The sequence below is a fragment of the Amblyomma americanum genome, chromosome 1 (assembly GCF_052857255.1).
Source record: "Amblyomma americanum isolate KBUSLIRL-KWMA chromosome 1, ASM5285725v1, whole genome shotgun sequence".
In the NCBI taxonomy this organism is placed as follows: domain Eukaryota; kingdom Metazoa; phylum Arthropoda; class Arachnida; order Ixodida; family Ixodidae; genus Amblyomma; species Amblyomma americanum.
In genome coordinates this window covers 359,652,823-359,673,494 of record NC_135497.1, presented here as the reverse complement: position 1 = coordinate 359,673,494, position 20,672 = coordinate 359,652,823, and the positions used below count along the sequence as shown (strand labels likewise).

The 20,672-nt window shown below is 49.3% G+C and overlaps 1 protein-coding gene and 1 non-coding gene across 2 annotated transcripts; both read right to left on the bottom strand.

The window, feature by feature from the left end:
- Positions 1 to 8,167: 8,167 nt before the first annotated feature.
- LOC144100744 (uncharacterized) lies at positions 8,168 to 9,123 on the bottom strand. The gene is made up of 3 exons (XM_077633578.1): positions 8,846 to 9,123; positions 8,595 to 8,774; positions 8,168 to 8,511 (listed from the first exon to the last, which is right to left on the bottom strand). Exons 1-3 carry the CDS (start codon positions 9,086 to 9,088, stop codon positions 8,233 to 8,235), a joined length of 702 nt encoding a protein of 233 aa, XP_077489704.1. The 5' UTR covers positions 9,089 to 9,123; the 3' UTR covers positions 8,168 to 8,232.
- Positions 9,124 to 14,381: 5,258 nt separating this feature from the next.
- TRNAP-UGG (transfer RNA proline (anticodon UGG)) lies at positions 14,382 to 14,454 on the bottom strand. The gene has a single exon. It is a non-coding gene; the product is annotated as a tRNA-Pro (tRNA).
- Positions 14,455 to 20,672: the final 6,218 nt, after the last annotated feature.

Below are 20,672 nucleotides of genomic sequence, written 5' to 3'. Positions count from 1 at the left end.
GGGCCACCTTCCTTGACCCCATGAAAAAAAAAATAACAGGATGCCTCTGGGAAACTATTTGCGGAATCTCCGCCCCCCCTCCCCCATTCAGGAGGGAAGGGTGGGTGGGGGGGGGGGGGTGACGGCCTCCTCTTTGCCGGGCTCGGCGCGACGCACGATGGACAAGACGGCGAAAGGAAGGGGGCTGTCAGTGACGCATGTTCCGCGCTCTTCGCTTAGCCAGCGTACAAGTCCCTTCGACAGCCTGAATTGCCTTCGGTGGGCATCGTCACGCATGTCGAAAGGATTTTCATGCACGTGCGACCGCCGATAACATTCCTTGCAAGTTTATTCATTGCCGTGAAAATCACGTCCGCCCCGTATCTCGCCCCAATTTTTTTGAGCCAGTGTGAAATTCAATGGATGTATGGAATGCCCACCACCGTCCTCTTTTTTACTAGCATGGGCCTCCCTCCTTTGAACAGGATCCTTTCGGAGATCTGAGCCAACTCAGATCAGGATACCCGCCTTCTTTCAGCCTCTCTACCTGCCCCAGGAAGCTAGCCTCCGCTCTGCGTGTACAGGATTTCCCAAGAGCTCTTTTAAGCATGAAGTCGCTATACCCGCCTTGACGAGTGTGGAATGCCCCTAACTGACGTTCAAGAGAGGTTTTTTTTTGTCCTAGGGTGATATTCCTAACAGACCCTGCTCTCTAGATAATGGATCCTGAGGTATAAAAACTTTTTTTTTTATGGCGCAAGGGCATCTATGGCCAAATACGCCTTGACACAAGGTATTTTCTTTTTCTCAAGGTGGGGTCAAAGACCCATTTCCCAAGCATTTCACCCTAAATAAGCCGAGCACCAGACCAGGGAAAAGCTTGTACCCATTGTATCCCCGGCGGGTACCCGGCGGCACTGGGGATCGAACCCCGCACCTCCCGCATGCGACGCGGATGCTCAACCACTTGGCCACCGCTGCGGTCGGTCTAAAAACTGTAGGGTAGCTGAGCTGGGTAGTTCGAAGGTGAATCTCAGGCCACTATCTGTATCTTTGAAGATTTTGACGACGTCCGGAACTGCCCTGGGAGAGTTCGACTTAAGAATGATTAAAAAATCATCGACGTAACGGAACACTTTTAGCGCGAGGTCAGCAAGATTTTGTGCCAGTTCTTGATCCATCCTGCTCAAGTAAATATCGCTCAAAACGGGTGCCACACGGAAGCCGATGCACACACCCGATTTTTGGACGTACACCTTTTCGCCCCGCCCAACAACGGTTGACTTCAGTGGTAAAATGATAGCAGCTCCAGGAAACTTTCTATGAAAACCCCCGCACCCCGCCACGAACACCAACTCGTCATTGTCTTTTACAACGCAGTCTTTCACTCTCTTCATGAGCTGAGCATGGGGTAGCGAATAAAATAAGTCCTCCACATCGATGCTGAAGGTAGAGTACTTTTTCTTATCCAGCCCAGACAGGTACTTAACCACACTTGCGGAATTGTTCACCAAGAAAGGATCCGAAAGCTTGAGTGAGCTCAAATGTCGCTGTAGAAATCCCGACACAACATGCTGCCAAGTGTTGCGCTCGGATATGATTGTCCTGAACGTTCAGGGAATGTAATTTCACACCGGCTCAAAAAAGTTGGGGCGAGATACGGGGCGGACGGGATTTTCATGGCAAAGAATAAGCTTTCAAGGATTTGTAGTGCTGTGCGAAAGAAGCTCGAGCCTGAGAGCAATCGTGCTGGAGCTGAGTGCTCGATAGCGCACAGACAGAAAACCAGGCTCACAGTGTAAGACTGGAGTCGTATACGAAGTCCCCCTCTCGTGTGGGAAGAAGTACATCGGTCAGACGGGTCGATGTATTAACGAGATGTTAGCAGAGCATCGCAGGTCGTTGAAGGGCGCACCTTCCTCTAATCTCGCCTTGCACTGCAAAGAGTGCAAAGATTGCTTCCCACGATTGAACAAGACCAGCGTCTTGTTTAAACACAGGGATCAGGTTTGCAGGGAGTTGGTGGAAGCGTACCAGATCAAGAAGGAATCAGATGACTGTGTAGCATCACCATCTGTAGGCCTCATTGATGGGGAGATACCTTTTTTGCGCAGTTTCTTTAGCGCAAGCAGGCGGTGTGGAGCGCTAGCTTGGCAGGAGTGTGCCTGTGAGTTCGCTGTTTGTTTGTTTTGTATCTTGTCTCTGACGATGCGGAGATTGCTTTTAGGTTGTCATCAGTGACATCACGTTACATGTGCCAAGATGGTGTGTGATAGGGTTTGCGCTTTCGGGTTTTTAGCATGTTTTTCGCGGGATGAAGATGCATATATAGGCCTTTTTTCCTTGAATAAAAATCGGTTGATAGTCTGCGCTCGTGTCGTGCCTTCTTGTTCTCTGTCTTCGTTTCTTTGCGCAGTTAAACATGATACATACCCAGCTCCAGTGCGCCTTTGTTTATCTCCGTAGCGACTACTTGCGCTTTGTGGAAATCCACGCCAGCCATGAAAATTTACATATTAGACCTCGCTACAGCATTATCCCAGCGCAGCGCGCCTTCGTTTCTTTGCGTTCTAACTTTTATGCAGCGCACCTTTGTTTGCTCGTTACTTTTGTTCTTTTCAGTCGTTTCCTGAATCCGTCCAAAGAGCCGGGCTAGGTGGATGATTATGGAACCACATGGCGATCGCACTGCATACAGCACGACTTTGGTCCCTGTGTTTTTAAATAAAAACATCAGATGTCGAAGGTCATGGTCGTGTCCGAGGATGGCTTCCACAGCTGGGGCCTAACCATAGGGACCGCACACGCTGTGTCGTCGTTGTCAAGTGAAGAGGCCCAAGATGGCTGTCATCCTTAATAAAGATCCCTTCTCGGGGCCGCTTTAGTGTTTCCTGGCAGATCACGCGCTTTCCACCCTGTGCACATGTTCTCATTTCCAATTAAAAAGGTCCTTCAAACCCTGCAGAAGGCTTGAATTAGCAACTGCTAATAACAAGATGTTGCATGGTACTTGAGAAACAATAGCGGCTACAATAACCAAGGTGAAGAAGGGCTGCGAGTTACACGGAAATAAAAAATGGTTGGGGGTGCCCACATAAGCTGGAATGGTTGGACAGGACTCCTAGTTAATTGCATTTGGAAGAGAAAGACAAGGTTTAATTTTGCAGTGTAAGCTTGCTTCTCTAGAATGAACTGAGAACGTTGCCTCGCACTGCTTGGGCCACCTTCCTTGACCCCATGAAAAAAAAAGGATGCCTCCGGGAAACTATTTGCAGAATTTCCGCCCCCCTTTACCCCCGATTCAGAAGGGGAAGGGGGGGGGGGGGGGGTGACGGCCTTTTCTTTGTCGGGCTCGGCGCGACGCACGATGGACAAGACGGCGAAAGGAAGGGGGCTGTCAGTGACGCATGTTCTGCGCTGTCATTAGGACGAGCTGCCCGGCCTCTCCGCGGCAGCTCCCCTTTGAACCCCCCGCCTGTTCAATCGGAGGCGGGCGACGGCGGGGTGGTGCTGAAAAGGAGCGCCCTTGGGGTCAAGTGCCCCCCCATAGAGACAGAGACGGCCGAGCGCTTTGAATCTCGCGTATTGTTCGCGCCCGAACCGAACAAGACGCGGCTGAGACCAATTTGAATCAAACCAGGTCCAGATGTGGCGGTGGCCAGCCGGTTTACCGGCTTCGCTTGTGAGAAGACGGCGGCGCGGCGCATGCCAAAGCGTGTCACCACACAAGCGTTTGCGGGCAGGTGGGCTGGAAACGCTGATTGGTCAAACAAAATGTGACGTCACGCCTAAAACGTCACGTGACGTCATAGTCATGTGACTTTTAATGACGTCATGTCCGGTTGGGAAGAGACATATTTTCCCTAGATTTTTCTCGGAATTCCCCACGTTTTTGACAGCGCGCGCGGGTTCAAAAAGCGCACCTGATGCGCCGCGCTTTCACACACTGCATGCGCAAATCCTTGGCAAATCCCCCCGCGTGGGTATGTGCCATATATATTTACTGACGTGAAGAAGAAGAGTGTGGGCTACAAACACTGTCTGTACTTGTGCTCTTCCTTTTATTTGTTGTCTGTTTGCATTGTAAGGCATTAATAGGTAGAAAGGCATGCACGTAATGGGCATACCCTGTACGCATGAATGCGGAAGATGGTCATGGTTGTCCAAGCATTGCCATCAAAGCAACGGGACCTTCAAGAAACAGCTAGGATATGGTTGTGACCCCTCACATGCAGTGATACTCACACAATTTGAAAATGTTGCAAGTTACAGCAGTCCCGTGGTTATATTGCTGCAAAACAATTAAGCTAGCCCATTCATGCGGAAATATTTTTAGAGGCTGCCAAAAAGGAACATGTCAAAAAGTTACACGTCCTGTTTCATTGTGTTTGAAATGAGGCTTAAGATTAAATTAATGTTACAAATACGCGCTGAAGAAATGAAACGATTAAACTCTCATGTGAAGGAAATACAAATAGGTATATTTACGAAAACTTATTTACAAGCTAAAATAGCATCGCACACACACTCTCACGGGTTACTTGTCGTCTGTCACTTGACTGAGTCGCCTCCAAGCGCTGCAGGCTACCGCGCACCTGCAGTGCACCGGAAGCGCAGACACACACAAACACACACACACTCACGCGCACACGTGCATGGGTCCACTTGAAAGGAGACGCCGCACGGCTCTCCGATTCGTACTTCGGGCAGCGGCGGCATTTCCCGCGGCCCTAACGACCACACCAATAAGCTAACGAAACGGGCGCCCATCGGTCCGTTCGCAGAACGGAGGGTGCCGCCAAGGACGCCCTCCCGCACCGAAAGCACACATGCGGGCACAAAAGAACGCTCGCTGCGCAGAACGACACTCGCAGAGAAACACATGTATATGAGAAATGGCCCCTTCTTACAAATGATGGTGGTAAACGAAATGAACAAGCAACTGCTGTGCAATCCATGCACTGCCATGCAGTACTTACCCAATCACAGTCCAGTGACTGCAGAGCGGTCTGCAACCAGTAACTTGCAAAAAAAACTATACTATGCAGCGAGCTTGTTTGCACGGTATTTGTTACATTTATCGAATGATCACATGAAATTGGTATGGCTATTTCTACACAGTGCATTTCCTAAAGACTCCTTTCTGCCATACTGTACTTTTTACCCAAAATGCTTCTTACAGAGTCATAAATTGTTACGTACGCGTATAAAGATGTTTGTAGCAGGTGTGTGAGCCTGAACAAAAAAAAACTTTTTATTTTCCTTAATTCTTCAGTATTCCTGATTATGACGACATATGGGCATTTATATGTTAGTACAATTTTTTTCACGCATCACAATTAACTGATGCACCGATGTGTTTGGTACACATTCATCTTCAGACATTTTATGTCTGTTTGGTCAAAAAAATACGAAATAATAGTTGACTGCATTAGTTTTGACTAGCATCACACAGCATGCTCTTGAAATTCCTCTAGCTGTTGTACAGGAGTCTGTAATTGGCTTCATAGCATAGCTTCATACTTGAACCATTTAAACTCTGCAAACTGTTCTTTTTACCGCACATGGCGACATGGCATGCGAAGCCGCGTGGGAACGGGCGAGGAGGATTCGGAGGTACAGCTGCAACTTCGCTGGAATCCAAAGACAGCTAGGCACTTGTCACGGTTAATTTCGGAAAGGCGGCTATGCCCCAGTAAAGTTGCGTAAGGTCTTTCCTTGCAGACCTTACTAAGTTCCTTCACTTCGCACCAGAAATGCTCACCGCCCGAGACGGTTACTTGGTTGGATGACCAAAGGCTTCTTGGCACCAAAGGTGCTCCGTCAGAGACGATATTGCGACTTTGCAGAATGCAGGTATTTCAAGGGAGTATAACTTGACTGTATTTACACAAATATTTACATTGCAAGCAGATTGATACACATGAAAGACAAGTTAAAAGTGGCAAAAAGGTTAGAAAGGTTAAACAGCAGAAAAGTGGAACTGGCTACGACTAGGGGAGGCCCCTACTCGGCATAGCCGAAGATGCATCACATCAGACCGTAGCCCAGAACCCTTTTCCATGGCTCCGGGCCCTGGTTTTAAAGACCTAAAGACCTAAGGCCCATCCCTTGCATCACCCAATCACAATATACCACATGATTGGTTCATGAGCCACGTGGCACGCCTTCAAGTTTCAGCAAATTTCCAAATCTGCTCTCAAAAATACATAGCATGAAAAAACATCAAAACTACTATGACCAATTGAATTCCGAGAATGGACCCTCGGAATCATTGGCCCACCAGGTTTGCATGCCGTGCCCCCTACATCCACAGCATTGCGGGACTCTCTCCCCAGGTAGTACCGAACATTAGAATAGTGTTATAAAAATGTTATCCAAGTTGCAGTAACGTTACATGTTTCATTGTAATACCTTAAAAATTAACAAATAACGTGTGTTATGCAGAAAACTCTATTTTAACGCTCTAAAGAAACGTTTTAATATAGTCTTCAACAAAAATGTAGCATTATTGCAACGTTTCGGTGCTACCTGGGTCCCTCAGGAGAAGGCAAGCAAATACCACCCGGCGTCGTGTCCGCATGTGCACTCGGTTAGCTCTCCTCTCGGAAGGAAAGCAAACACAAGTGCGGTTGGTTTCGTCTTTCTCGGGAGACGAAAGCACCAACGCTTCGCGCGCGCACACGTGCGACTGATTTTCGCTGACGATCGGCCGCTCCCGCTGTATTCAATTAGCTGTGTCGCCAGATCGTCTGTCGCGAGGCGCTTTCGCTGTGCCCGCATGACCGCTTGTCTTGACCTTCCAGGGGAATTGCGCGTTGCTCGCGCGCGGCTTAGCCCGAAGCCGGTAAACCGGCTGGCCACTGCCACATCTGGACCTGGTTTGACTCAAATTGGTCTCAGCCGCGTCTTGTTCGGTTCGGGCGCGAACAATACGCGAGATTCAAAGCGCTCGGCCGTCTCTGTCTCTATGGGGGGGCACTTGACCCCAAGGGCGCTCCTTTTCAGCACCACCCCGCCGTCGCCCGCCTCCGATTGAACAGGCGGGGGGTTCAAAGGGGAGCTGCCGCGGAGAGGCCGGGCAGCTCGTCCTAATGACAGCGCAGAACATGCGTCACTGACAGCCCCCTTCCTTTCGCCGTCTTGTCCATCGTGCGTCGCGCCGAGCCCGACAAAGAAAAGGCCGTCACCCCCCCCCCTTCCCCTTCTGAATCGGGGGTAAAGGGGGGCGGAAATTCTGCAAATAGTTTCCCGGAGGCATCCTTTTTTTATCATGGGGTCAAGGAAGGTGGCCCAAGCAGTGCGAGGCAACGTTCTCTGTTCATTCTAGAGAAGCAAGCTTACACTGCAAAATTAAACCTTGTCTTTCTCTTCCAAATGCAATTAACTAGGAGTCCTGTCCAAAACCATTTCAGGTTGTTATGTGGGCACCCCCAACCTTTTTTATTTCCGTGTAACTCCAGCACTTCTTCACCTTTGTCATTGTAGCCGCTATTGTTCAAGTACCATGCAACATCTTGTTATTAGCACTTGCTAATTCATGCCTTCTGCAGGGTTTAAAGGACCTTTTTAATTGGAAATGAGAGCATGTGCACAGGGTGGAAAGCGCGTGATCTGCCAGGAAACACTAAAGCGGCCCCGAGAAGGGATCTTTATTAAGGATGCCAGCCATCTTGGGCATCTCCACTTGGCAACGACGACAAAGCGTGTGCGGTCCCTATGGTTAGGCCCCAGCTGGGGAAGCCATCCTCGGACACGACCATGACCTTCGACATCTGATGTTTTTATTTAAAAACACAGGGACCAAAGTCGTGCTGTATGCAGTGCAATCGCCATGTGGTTCCATAATCATCCATTTAGCCCGGCTCTTTGGACGGATTCAGCAAACGACTGAAAAGAACAAAAGTAACGAGCAAACAAAGGTGCGCTGCATAAACGTTAGAACGTAAAGAGACGAAGGCACGCTGCGCTAATGCTGTAGCGAGGTCTAACATGTAAAATTTCGCGGCTGGCGTCGATTTCTACAAAGCGCGAGTAGTGCCTACGGAAATAAACAAAGGCGCACTGGAGATGGGTAAGTCTGTATACAAGTACGAGTTTTTGTCTCTACCAGCGATTTACTAGCTCACACCGCGCGATTTTGATGTCTGGCGTCGATTTCGGCAGAGAGGGAATACGGGCACGAAACGGGACGCTCGCGATCTGCCAGGAAACAATGAGGTGGCCCTAAAAAGGGCCGTTTGCAGGAGCACTTCAACCGCGACCTGCAGCGGCGTGGCGGCGCGGTGAGCAGTAGGCCCAGCAGTGGTCCGTCTTGTGCCCTTTGGCTCCGCACCGACGACACCGGTGCACGACGTACACCTCTCCTGGTCTTGCCCTTGAAGCCGACGCTATCCCTGGTCCGTAGATCTTGACGAGGGCCGCGACGATAATCTTTGACATCTGGTCGATGCCCCGGTCTCTCGCCACGTGATATCGGTCTGCGGCAAACAAGGACAGCATCGGCTTGCCAGAAGCATCCAGGAAACGATGCTGCAAAAAAAGTTACGTTACAAGCGCCGCAATTTGGTGAGTTCTGCTCGAGAAAACTTGCGAAAATGTTGTTCAACCCTTACCTCGGGGTTGAGAATGTGCACGCCCGACAAGCGCTTCAGCGTGGCTGACAGACGGCGGTTCAGCTGGCGACGCCGGCGGTCCTCAAATTGCGCCTTACGTGGCTCATCGAAATGGCGTGGCAAGACTTTGAAGACCAGCACGACACTGGCCACGTTCTCCTGCAGCAGCAAAACGAGGTCCTGGAATGCGCAAGACATGTAGGTAAGCGGTACAGCACTTCATGAAGCGAAATTTGAGATAAAATGCGTACCTTTATGTGGCTGGCGATTTCTCGCGGGTCATCTCCTCTGTCGAGATCGTTGCCGCCAACATATAGGACCACAAAATCGGCGCGCCGAAAGCATGTCTCGGGAATTATTTCAGCTAGGCTGATTGCGTCGTGGCCGCTAAAGCTGAAAGTGCATGTTCTCACTACCGGCGAAAGCCGCAAGCGAGAACTGCACAAAAATTTCAGCTGGCTGTCGCCGACGAGCACACCACGCAAAAAAGCCATAGCTGGACAGCTCCCGAAACAAGCGCTGCTGCCGAGCCCCACGAACCGAATGCCATGCTGCGCGGCGGCCGGCCAGCCGGCCCTAGCGATTCCCTAGGGTAAAGCAGAAATTTGGGCAAGTTGGTACGTATCCATTTTGAAACAGCGCAACAAAGACGGGACGTGGAAACTGAGGTGTAAAGATTCCCTAGGCACTCTAGGGACAGGCGGAGAGAGGCGCGGCGACCCCACATCCGGTTGAGAATGAGGGCGAAGCGAAAAAACGTCACGCAGACACGCATCCCACCGACCAATCGGCGTTTCCAGCCCACCTGCACCCAAACGCTTCTGTCACCACCCTGGACGGCGGCGCTGGCATCGATGTATATGCTCCCGCAGGGAGCAGAGTTGCGCGGTCCGCCATTTTGTTCCAGGATGTGCGGGAAAGCAGCTCCTCGAGCGCACGGGTGCTGGGATCATGACGGGGCTGGCGTTGTAGAGCAGTTCGCTTTTTTTTTTTCAAAAAAGCTTACAAACGGCGCTGGATTGCGGGCATCCTTTTTTCCTTTTACTGTCTCAGTGCTCAGGGATCGATCCTAAGCCCTTCATACTTCCTTGAAAAAAACGCCGAAAAATAATCTGATTTGCCGAAAATATACAGCATGACAGAAAGATCGCGGAATGACCGCGATAGCTCGCATTACGGACAATAATGGCGCATAAATACTTGAAAATGAAAAAACCTGCGTGAGTTGTGCGATGAAGAGAAGTGCTGTATTGCATCTCCCTGCAGAACCACATTGAAATACATTATTGTATAGGGTTGCGACCGCCGATGTTGCACGAAGCTTGTGAAACCACGCTGCATACGATGTGAATGCGGGCAGTCTAAAGTAATGCATTTTGCACGCAAGTAAATCTACCCAACCAAAGGCACAGATATCGCAAACTCGCGCGCTTATCTTTCACAAAATATACGTATCATTTGTTGCTCTGACTTCTAGCCCTCCATTGTATTTTTCCTCTGCCATGGTCATCTTTTCAAGCCAAACACATCACGTGCCGTACTTATTTAATAATTTCTAAAGATCTCGAAAAGTGATGTGTATCTCTTTCTGGTGCTGTTGTTTGCTCGTTTTTCCTTAAGCCCTATTGCGTTTTCTCTTGACCTACTTGAAATATATGTACCTTCACTGCATTCTAAAATATCTTTGTTTTGGACTGCTCCATGCTTTTACTCAAATAAAAATAATTATCTGAAATTCCAATTTTGCTTTCAAGTATTTCATGCTATTTTTGTTCCCCTCTCCTCCAGTGTTTACACCCTTGTCAGTGGAACCTTAAGGGCACTATTAACAAATAAAATAGTTAAATAGTCTAGGCAAAGCTTGTTCTTATGTAGAGAGACTGGCCTCCCACTTCTGTGTAGTAGACTGGGACTAGAACAAAATTTCACCTACAGTTTGCTTGTCAAACATTCTTTATTTCGCAAAACAAACAATTTCTGCAAAATGCTGGAGGTGGCAGCAGTATAAGCAGACAGGCTGGCAGCGGCTGCACATGAGAAATGCTCTGTCACAAACAGTTAGGTTAGGAACAAAACCTTTGTTCACATTTTCATTTGGAACATGTAGCGTTGCAGGAAAAATGAAAATAATTTGTTGATGGCAAACATGAGTCGCCGCATGGAGTTTGAGCGAGCGTGCTGAACAATTTATAATTTATATTGAACTCTAATTTTTATCACACTAGGCTGCCGTCACTGCACACTATCAAAATATATACAACTGGAGCGCACAGAAAAGGCCGCCAACTGCACCGGACTGCACCGCAGCCGACTGCACCGGACGCGTCCGATCACGATGGCAGCCGAGAGGGTACTGGGGCTGGCGAGGAACCGGCGTTGCGCCTGGAAAGTCGGCTCCTCCACTTCAAAATGGAACAAACGTCGTCTGCAGAATCACGTGACGGCCACTCGGCGAATGGCGTCAAGAGCGGCGCGATGAAAACAGTCGCGCAACTCTGCTCCCTGCGGGAGCATATACAGGAACACTAGAAGGCGCTGCCATCGCGCGCCATCTGTTTGAGCAATGGCGTACATTGCGAGGAGGAGGAACACGATTTTTCGCTCACGGCCAACGCCACCGACGACACCGGCTTTTCTGCGACACGGGAACCTTAACACTGTCTCGTTAAAAAAGCGAGAAGTTCCAAGTATGAAGTTATTGATTATGCACATACCAACAAGCCTCGATGGAGTCGTTTTTTAACAGCAGAGTTGTCTCTCTTTGCAGGGGGGGGGGGGGATAAACCCTCGAAACAATCCGTGTTCAAATAAAGACACCCGCAGCGTGAGCGCTTCTCTTTAAATAAAGTTTAAAGGCGGCAATATGTGACCACTTCTAATACATATATCGCCAACATCCTTGGGCTATACAACAAACGGTCTGTTTCCTCCGCCATGGCCGGACTGGAGCGGCAGCGGCGCGCGCTTCTGCCGCCGCCGCTCCAGTCCGGCCATGCCTCCGCTAGTGCTGCTATGGCTCTGCCTGCACAGCTGCGTATGCCGACCGAAAGCGCGCCGAAAGCCGTGGACTCGAGCACGGGATGCCAGCGAGCGCAGGCGGAGTGCACAGCCGGCGGTACGTACTACCGCGCCCCCTGTAGACTGTCACCGCGTGTGATGCATCCTGCAATCCGTTTTTTTTCTAGTCACAACTACACCGCTCGGCCGTAGCGCACCGATACGTCGCCTGTAGCAAACTATTCCTGGCAGCGTGCCTTTTCAGTTAAACCGGCGCGAAGAAGTCCGCAGGACAAAAGCAGTGCATAGAAAATGCATCGATGCGGCCGTTTAAAGGGACCCTGGGAACCAATCCATCCAGTTACTGTTTTCAGCAAAAATTGATTGCCCAGTGCTTTCTGGCTTTTCCGACGTCTGTTCGGCAGAAAAATACGCACTTGTCACTGAGAAAATTGGATTTAAAAACTTCTCGCCAGTTTATTCAAACTCGTGACGACCTCACCAAAAAAGGACAGGTATCCACCGTTTTGAAGTGAATGACAGTGTAGCGCAGGCTCCGTGATCCTAGCCAAAAAATCGGTATCGACGCACGCATTTAAATGGGCGGGTGATGCATGGCGACTCCTGTGTTTATTTTTTTTTCATTTTCTACCTTATGAAACTTAGGTTCTGGTTAGAATGGTCCCTTTGTCTTTAAAACGTTATTCCCCATTCCGATAGAGGCCAGCTTCAATTTGTCCTCACTGTCCCTTTAAGAGCATGCCTATATCCAGCGCCTGTATCACTCGCTCAGTAGACGCTGCGGCAGTGTTGCCGTGTCGCGTCTTTAAGTTGGCGCAGCTGCATTCCCTATTAGGGATCGTTAGCGGCTGCGATCTCGGGGTCGAAAAAGAAGTTGCCCAGTAAAGGCACAGTTTGTGCTCAGCATGACCTGCAGAACACAATATGTGGTATAGAGCTCACTTTGGGAAGTGGTGCTCGCCCGGTGGTGCTTGAAAGTTTATCATCCTGCTGCTATACTTGCATTACATTAGAGGAGAAAGAAAGTCGCTCTCGGAACTCTATGCAGTGACTTGAGCGGCAGCTGTATGGTGCCCCTACTCGCATAAGTGTAGTATTATCGCCTTAGCCGTGAACAAAGGTCTAAAACTCGCTCAGCTCACGCTCTTTGGTGCAAAGAAAGTAAGCTATAACGCGTTAGATATCAGTTTAAATGCCATTAGCGCAAGTGCTCAGAATTTTGCTAGAGGACCAGGTAGGTCGGGTTCAAGACAAAAAAGGCAGATAAAAAGCATCCGAACACAGACTTGGTCGGCTGCTTGCAAGTGTTGCTCTCTCAGGCTCCCGGTTAAAAATTGGAAGATCCTTCATGCAATTATTAAACGGACCACGTGGCAGAGATGCGAACTGAATAAGCTGCATACAAACTTCGTCGCACTCTGCTGGCTGACGAACGCTTCCAGATCCCGAGGTGACCTCTGTTATCCGTCTAGGGCGGCGCCCGAAAGATCGGCCTGCGGGCGAAGGTATCGCAGCCAGTCGTCTCCAGCGGCGGCGGCTCGTCCTGGGTTCGCGTCCAAATCCTCAGCACTGGGACCAGAATGGCCAGGGTGACGAAGCGATGCGCGAAGTTCATGCATTTCTGCGTGCGCCGAGTGCTTCGACCACGTTGCCCTCCGTTCAAGTCTTGCGCACGCGCCCTGCGCACCAGGGAGGCCACTTTTATGGCGCTCTCCCTCAAGATAACTCTTGCATCTGTGGAGAGGGTTCCTGACGAAAGGTTGCGCCACTTATCACCATCCGAAACCATGAAGACGATTTTATTTGCTTTCTTTTTTTTTCATCTTACCAGGGGCCAACGGATTCACGTCAAGCGCAACGTCGGTAGAACTAAGTATCTTGCCAGTTCTTCGTAAGGGTCACCGCTATTGCCGACATTTCTCACACTGAGCCCTCAAAGCAAACGATCATTTCCTCCTTGCTTTGTTCTATTTTATAGCCGCGCTTCCTCTGACTTTAAGTATGTGACCCTTCCGCAGATGTAAATCGGCTCTACGGTGGCACTGTACTGAGGAATTCTGCGTGATAATGTCGATTGGCCCACGCGTACATTCATTCTCCGATGCGGGTTGGCTTCCGCTGCGTAGGAAGCAACAAAGTGCAAATGGCAGCTGTCAGCATCCCACTCATGCCCGGCTCCTTTCTCAAGTGTCGGGCTGACCCTTTCAACACAACTGTTTTCTGGTGCCTCGAACACGGTGTACGCTTTGACTACACGGTGCGGCACTAGTACTAGTGAGTGAGTGAGTCCGGGAGTGCGTGGGTGAGCCAGTCAGACAGTTCGTGAGCAAGTGAGGGAGTGTTTATACGGAGTAGCATAAATGTATACTCGTTATGGACGCGTGATCTCCATGACTGAAATTTAGGGGTATATATATATATATATATATATATATATATATATATATATATATATATATGTGTGTGTGTGTGTGTGTGTGTGTGTGTGTGTGTGTGTGTGTGTGTGTGTGTGTGTGTGTGTGTGTGTGTGTGTGTGTGTGTGTGTGTGTGTGTGTGTGTGTGTGTGTGTGTGTGTGTGTGTGTGTGTGTGTGTGTGTGTGTGTGTGTGTGTGTGTGTGTGTGTGTGTGTGTCCCACAGTCACCGAAACCAAGGTGCATAAGGGAATGTTTCTTTTTTTAAATTTATAGCGCGGATTAGCGGGAGAATAATAGTTCAATTAATCTTTGATTTAAAGAAAACTAGTTACAAAGCAACAGAAAAAACAGCCATGCCGCCGGTGGGATCCGAACCCACGACCTCCGAATACCACGTCCGGTGCTCTACCAATTGAGCTACAGCGACGGCTGTCCAATCTGCTGCTCTCGTGGGTATTTATGTTTACTGAGTGCAAGCGAACCTTGAGAGTGTTCACCAGCGCCACCCTTGTCCATAGCGGCGAACGCAGCACGTTCTGTATTACCGCGTGTGTGACGTGGAACGTCATCTAACGACGATGGCGGACACTGTGCGAGAGCCTTCTTATGCTACCTATGGCATCAAGACTGCCATAACCGAGACTCTCGTTAAGCTATTAGCAGACAAGGTAAAGAAAATGAAAGGCTCATTTGGCAAATATGTGAAGGAAGCCAACAGTCACCGAAACCAATGTGCATAGGAAAATGTTTCTTTTTTCTAATTTATAGCGCGGATTAGTGGGAGAATAATACTTCAATTAATCTTTGATTTAAAGACAACTACTTACGAAGCAGCAGAAAAAACAACCATGCCGCCGGCGGGATCCGAACCCACGACCTCGGAATACCGCGTCCGGTTTTACCATCTGAGCTACAGCGACAGCTGTCCAATCTGCTGCTCTCGTGGGTATTTATGTTTACTGAGTACAAGTTACACGGGCGTTTTCAACGACAGTTCTGTTAACCGCCAGTTGAGGATTTCAACTGCCGTTGAACTTAACTGGAATCGCCAGCGGTTACACGAGCACTTCGCGTTCAGTTCAGTTAGCACTCTAACCACATGACCTCACGTCCAGAGCGAAGTGTAAATAAGAAAAAGCAGTGCGTGCATTTTTTTTCTTGTTGTAAATGATCGTAGTGTACATATTCTTTACAATAGTGACAATTTTTTGTGTATTTTTTGCTTTGCAGTAGAAATTTGCGGGTGCGAAGCACACTGAGCCAAGATAATCCAGTAAGAGGGCAAGTTTTTCGGTCTGTAGGTCGCCATTTTGTTAGTTGGCCGTTCAACTGGGATCCCCGATCTCATTCGAACTCAACTGCCATTGAGATTTCAACGGCAGTTAGCACTGCCGTGTAACACCGCTAACTGTCGTTCAGTTCAACTGAGAGTCAACTCAACTGCCGTTGAAAACGCCCATGTAACACGGGTATAAGGTGCACAGAAACAGACGGTGGCGGAATCGCCCAACAGATAAAAATTAGAGATGCGTGTACTCGCGTGCCCCGGCCAAAACATTTCAGCATTCTCGAACAAAGCGAGCGCCTCGCCAAAATTTTCACTGCTCCCCCTCACGCAGTCTACAGACGACAGAAAAACATTCGAAAATTCTAGTACACACAAAACCAAATAGCCAGCCGGTTTTCGGCTGCCGACCCTGTGGAAAAAGTAAATGTCAGGTATGCAAACACATACAAGCATCAAGCTCTACAATAAGCACAGCTTCAGACTTCAAAATGAAAAATTAATGGCTACTTTGATTGTGATTCCTGCAACGTAATATACCTCCTAGAATGCAGTGTGTGCAGTATGCAGTACATTGGGCAGACCGTTAACCCTTTACGAATTCGCTTTAATAACCACCGCGCGCATTTCTTATCCCTAGCCAATGTCCCCTTGTCAAAACACATTAATGAGAAAAACCACCCATTTGATGCAATTAAGTTAGCAGTCCTAGAGGGTGGGCGCCAGAACGCTCGGGAAAGAGAGCAACGCGATGCGTACTTTATTTACAAATTTGGAATAATTCCTCACGGCATTAATGAAAGTCCGGGTGTATTGTCTCCATCCTCCCCTTGCAGAGCCAGTGCTGACATTACGAGTGCCAGCTTGACATACCTCGGTCGTTTCTCGCCAGCAACATCATTTTCAAGCTTCGGCCACCTGCTTACACTAAGCTCTTCATAACCCACCCCTATCTTCCCAGTTCGACCACCTTTCCGAGCGGGATGCAATTGAAAATCACTTGCTTAAATGCTCCCGCTATTCACATTTACCCCCACAGGACACTTTCCCAAACTCGGATGTTTTGCCGCCTTTTTTCTTTTTGTTTTGTGTGCGTCTGGGTGTTTTCATGCACAGTGCATGTGTGTCTAGTTAAGGTGGCGGTTGCACAGCCACCATCTTGCGAGTAGTTCACATTCTGCCACCAGGCTACGACACTGATCCATGACTGAGAAAGCGTCCTCCCGTCTCGCCCGCGAGCGACCCGAGACTGGTTTCGGTTGGGATGTTCAGATATGTGTCCGGTCATTTCTTTACCCGCGCTGCGTGAAGGCTTTTCTTTTGCTGCTGCGCCTGCCTTCGGAGGGTTACAAACGAACCATGGCAAACCCGACTGCTTGTCCCCGTCGTGCGTGGGGGGAGGTGTTGGCTGGGGTGGTTCGGTATGTTTCTTCTCTGCCTGCCCCTTGCTCGGTTTGCCACAACCGCACACGGTAGCTAAACTGCGGCTTGCTAGCTTGCCTAGTGCGCGTAACACAAATAAAGGACGTGGACCACCAACTGTAGTCGGGTACAACTCAAGAACGAAGCAGAGTATTCCCCTCAAATTCAGCCCTCCAGCCAAGCGCGTCGACCGAACAGCTTTCTGCGGCTATGTAGCCAAGGCTAAACTATAGAGGGAAGAAGGCCCTTTTGTCCTTGTCGTCGCGAGTGGGGATTCCTTTATTCGGGCTATGGTTGTGGAAGGGTGAAGGGAAAAAGTTAGAGAGCCGGGACAAAGAGGGTACCGTCTTTGTCCAAATGGCATCAGAGGTGGGGAGATCTTTGTTCGGGATAAGGATGCGCGGCACGGGAACAAAGGACCGTTTCCTTCCCTCCCTTGTTTAGCCTTGGCTGCATAGCCACAAAAAGCTGTACGGTCGACGACACTGTCTGGAGGGCCTCCTTTGAGGGTATGAGCCGCTGCGTTCTTGAGTTGTACATGTAGTGTGGGCAAAGAGAAAGAAAGAAAAATAATGCTGCCCATCCCGCACCGCCTACGGCACAACGTCGATACAGTGGAAACTTGGGAGAGTCAGTGATGCACGGTCGACATAATTGCATAGCGCAAATTACTATAAGCAAACGAAAAGAGAAAGCCGACGTCAAAAAAATATTAAAGGTGTGATATCATGCAAATTATTTATGTGTTTTTATGTCCTATGTATATATTTCTGACGGTTTTTTTTTCAGTGAACCTTATAGTTGAAGTTGGTGCATTTCTTGTGTCCTTCCTTCTGCCCTCGTATTTTCCTTCGCGTGCAATCACTTCGTCAGTGTTGATGCATAGTAATATTAGTGGTAGTCGGAACACACCTGGTCTACAGTGTAACCTGCCAACTCAGCGCTAGAAAAATATTATTTTAATCAATTGCTATTAAAATCTATGACAATACAACTATAAAAAAGACCGCTTGGCTGCTTCAGTCAACGCTCGATGGATGCCTGTCCAACCTTAGAAGCTAAGGTTGGTAAAGAACAAGGTATAGAGAAGTGGGCAATTGTCAATTTCTGTGTACCCTTGAGATGAATCGACATTGCGCAAGAGACGTGAAATTGCTGCCGAGAGGGTTAGTCCCGCAGGGTGTCGAAATGGGCTCACATCAGAAAAAAAATATTCGTCGTACATGCGGCGGCATTTGCAACCAATTCCGCTCAACATAGACAGAACTTTGCCAAGGCTCACAAAAATTCAGAATATATGAATATCATTCACGAGGCCGACTCTGACTGAACATTGTACGAAGAAAGGGGGGGGGGCGGTGTGCAGGAACGTTGCCAGAAAAGGGGTCGGCTACAAAGGGATAGTTCTGTAGGCACTTGGGGCGTCCCCCTCCCCTCTCCCGCTTGGACATTCAACAGCGTGCTCTTATTTGTGTTAGACGTACGTCTTTCTTGCATCCAGTTTGCTTCAATAGGTTGCTTATTGCCTCTAGAATCTTCCATCGCGTGCTGAAATGTATATCTTACTCGCCTTGCGTCGATTTGCCACGATTTGGGTTGGATCAAGGATGGAAAAAGCGCTCGCGCGCGTGTGTGTGTGTGTGTGTGTGTGTGTGTGTGTGTGTGTGTGTGTGTGTGTGTGTGTGTGTGTGTGTGTGTGTGTGTGTGTGTGTGTGTGTGTGTGTGTGTGTGTGTGTGTGTGTGTGTGTGTGTGTGTGTGTGTGTGTGTGTGTGTGTGTGTGTGTGTGTGTGTGTGTGTGTGTGTGTGTGTGTGTGTGTGTGTGTGTGTGTGTGTGTGTGTGTGTGTGTGTGTGTGTGTGTGTGTGTGTGTGTGTGTGTGTGTGTGTGTGTGTGTGTGTGTGTGTTTCCGCGCACGCGTACCTCGAAATTGAAGGAACAGCTGTTATTTTCACACCGTCTGTTGTCCTGCAGGCAACTTTAATAAGCGTGTAGTCATTTGCTGAGATTTTTTTCCCAACGGTATTTTATTCGACACTGAAACGCGATGTCAAAAGTGGCACGCTATGGAAGAACGTTGGCAGCTACGCCCCCGTCTTGCTTCAGCTTCCCGTGATAATGCACACGCAAAAAGCAGAGTGCATGCATTAGTAGTTTTCGAACCGATATATTGGGTGGGCTACTGTTCTTTATTTTAATGTAAGCGGAGTGTATTGGTCGTATTTACTGCTCAGGGAACACGCAATAAACATGCGTACTTTCGTGTTTAGCCCGCCCTTTGGTTTCATGGGTTGGTAGCAAATCGTTTTGAGATAGGGCAGTTGCCATCCATTCACACATTCGCAGCAAAATAATTTGTCCACTGTGATGACCCCCATAATGCGCAGGTCCACACGGGACGGAGAGGCAAAGAGACACCGTATGGCTCAGTTTAAACAAACAGGTATATTCAATAATTACACATGGTTAAGGTTATACATCAGAGGCTGGGGCGTCCGAGCTTACGTGCCGACGACTTCATGGGGGCGATGGAGTGGCTCCGGAGTTGGGCTCGAGCGGTTGCTGGCAGAAGCTGCACGCCGACGGGCTTCGGCGCTGAAGGCCCTCTTCGCGAACGATGTCGTCCTGAGCGTGCTTGCAGTAGAATTTCAATAGTCGTCCGTTTCTTCGAGGATGGTTCACAAACCCTTCCTCTAGTGTCGTTCGGCTTGGAAGATGAACAGGAGGCGAGCTTGTAGATGATGACAGCAGAGCATAATTTTACAACAGAACAAACTTTGCACTACTTTACTCATCGACCGGGCAGGTTAGTGCCTAAGTAGCATCACATTACATGCTAAGCATGGAGCCCCAGCTCAGACTGAACTGCATCCGTTTACATGCGCTTTTAAGCACTTGATTAACAAAGGACTAAGGGAGGTCATTTCCAGTGGCCCGCCCAAAGCATCAATTCTCCAATCCAAAATAACATGCGAGATGGGGACCACCCCTTGGGCTGGGCTTAGCCTCGACCCCAGAGTCTGTTAACAATACAAACTAAATAAACAACAAAAACGCCACCACTCTCTCTCAAGTGAGAGTATACACAGGCTCTCTCTTCGGAGCTAATTCACTAGCGCCTGTCTTTCCACATTCTTGGCGAGTACTGCCTGTCCGCCATGACAGGTGTCCGTCGCGGCCCTTCTGGGAAGCTGTGGGTGCCTTCCCGGCGATAGCCCACGACAAAGGGGGGGAGGGAAAGAATGTCGTCTTCGCGGTTTCGCATAGCGTCGGCTGTGGTACGGCGCGCTCTGGCCCGCTGACAGCTCCCCTGTCCTGGAATGCAACCGGAAATTGGGGAGGACAAAGCCTGTTTCCCCGGGGCGGCGGCGGGACCGGTTTTTCCGGTCGTCACTCAAAGAGCATGGCTGGGCAATTGATGATGCCGCTGTCACGGTTCCCCGTCTACGCCGCGCCGTCGAACGTGGATCCTCGTATCACACACGGAATGTCACACTCGCTCACCCTCCAGAAGAATGTTCTCCGAACATTTGAGTCCACGCAGCTCCCCTTGTCTTTCTGAATCGCCTCGCACAGTGCGTCCGACAAAGCACTTTTCGCTGCACTCAACACCACTGCACAACACCATATGCCTCCGCTGTCAATACTGGCGTCTCCAGGGGCAGCACTGATCTTCTTTTACAGATAAACATGAAACTCAGCACCCAAGCCTCTCCTTTCTAGTCCAAACTGGACGAAAATAAATTTACCACAGTTACAAAGGAGCTCCCACTTCTAGCACGATCACGGCACAGACAAAAATATAGATAACGAAAGGAAGTAGGGCAGGTTCTGCATGCGCTCCGCATGCTCTCCTGTGCAGGTGTTACTTAATGACAGAAAGGTTTAACTACCAACTCCGATAACTTAACACATAAGCACATAGCAATGTTATGAGCTGC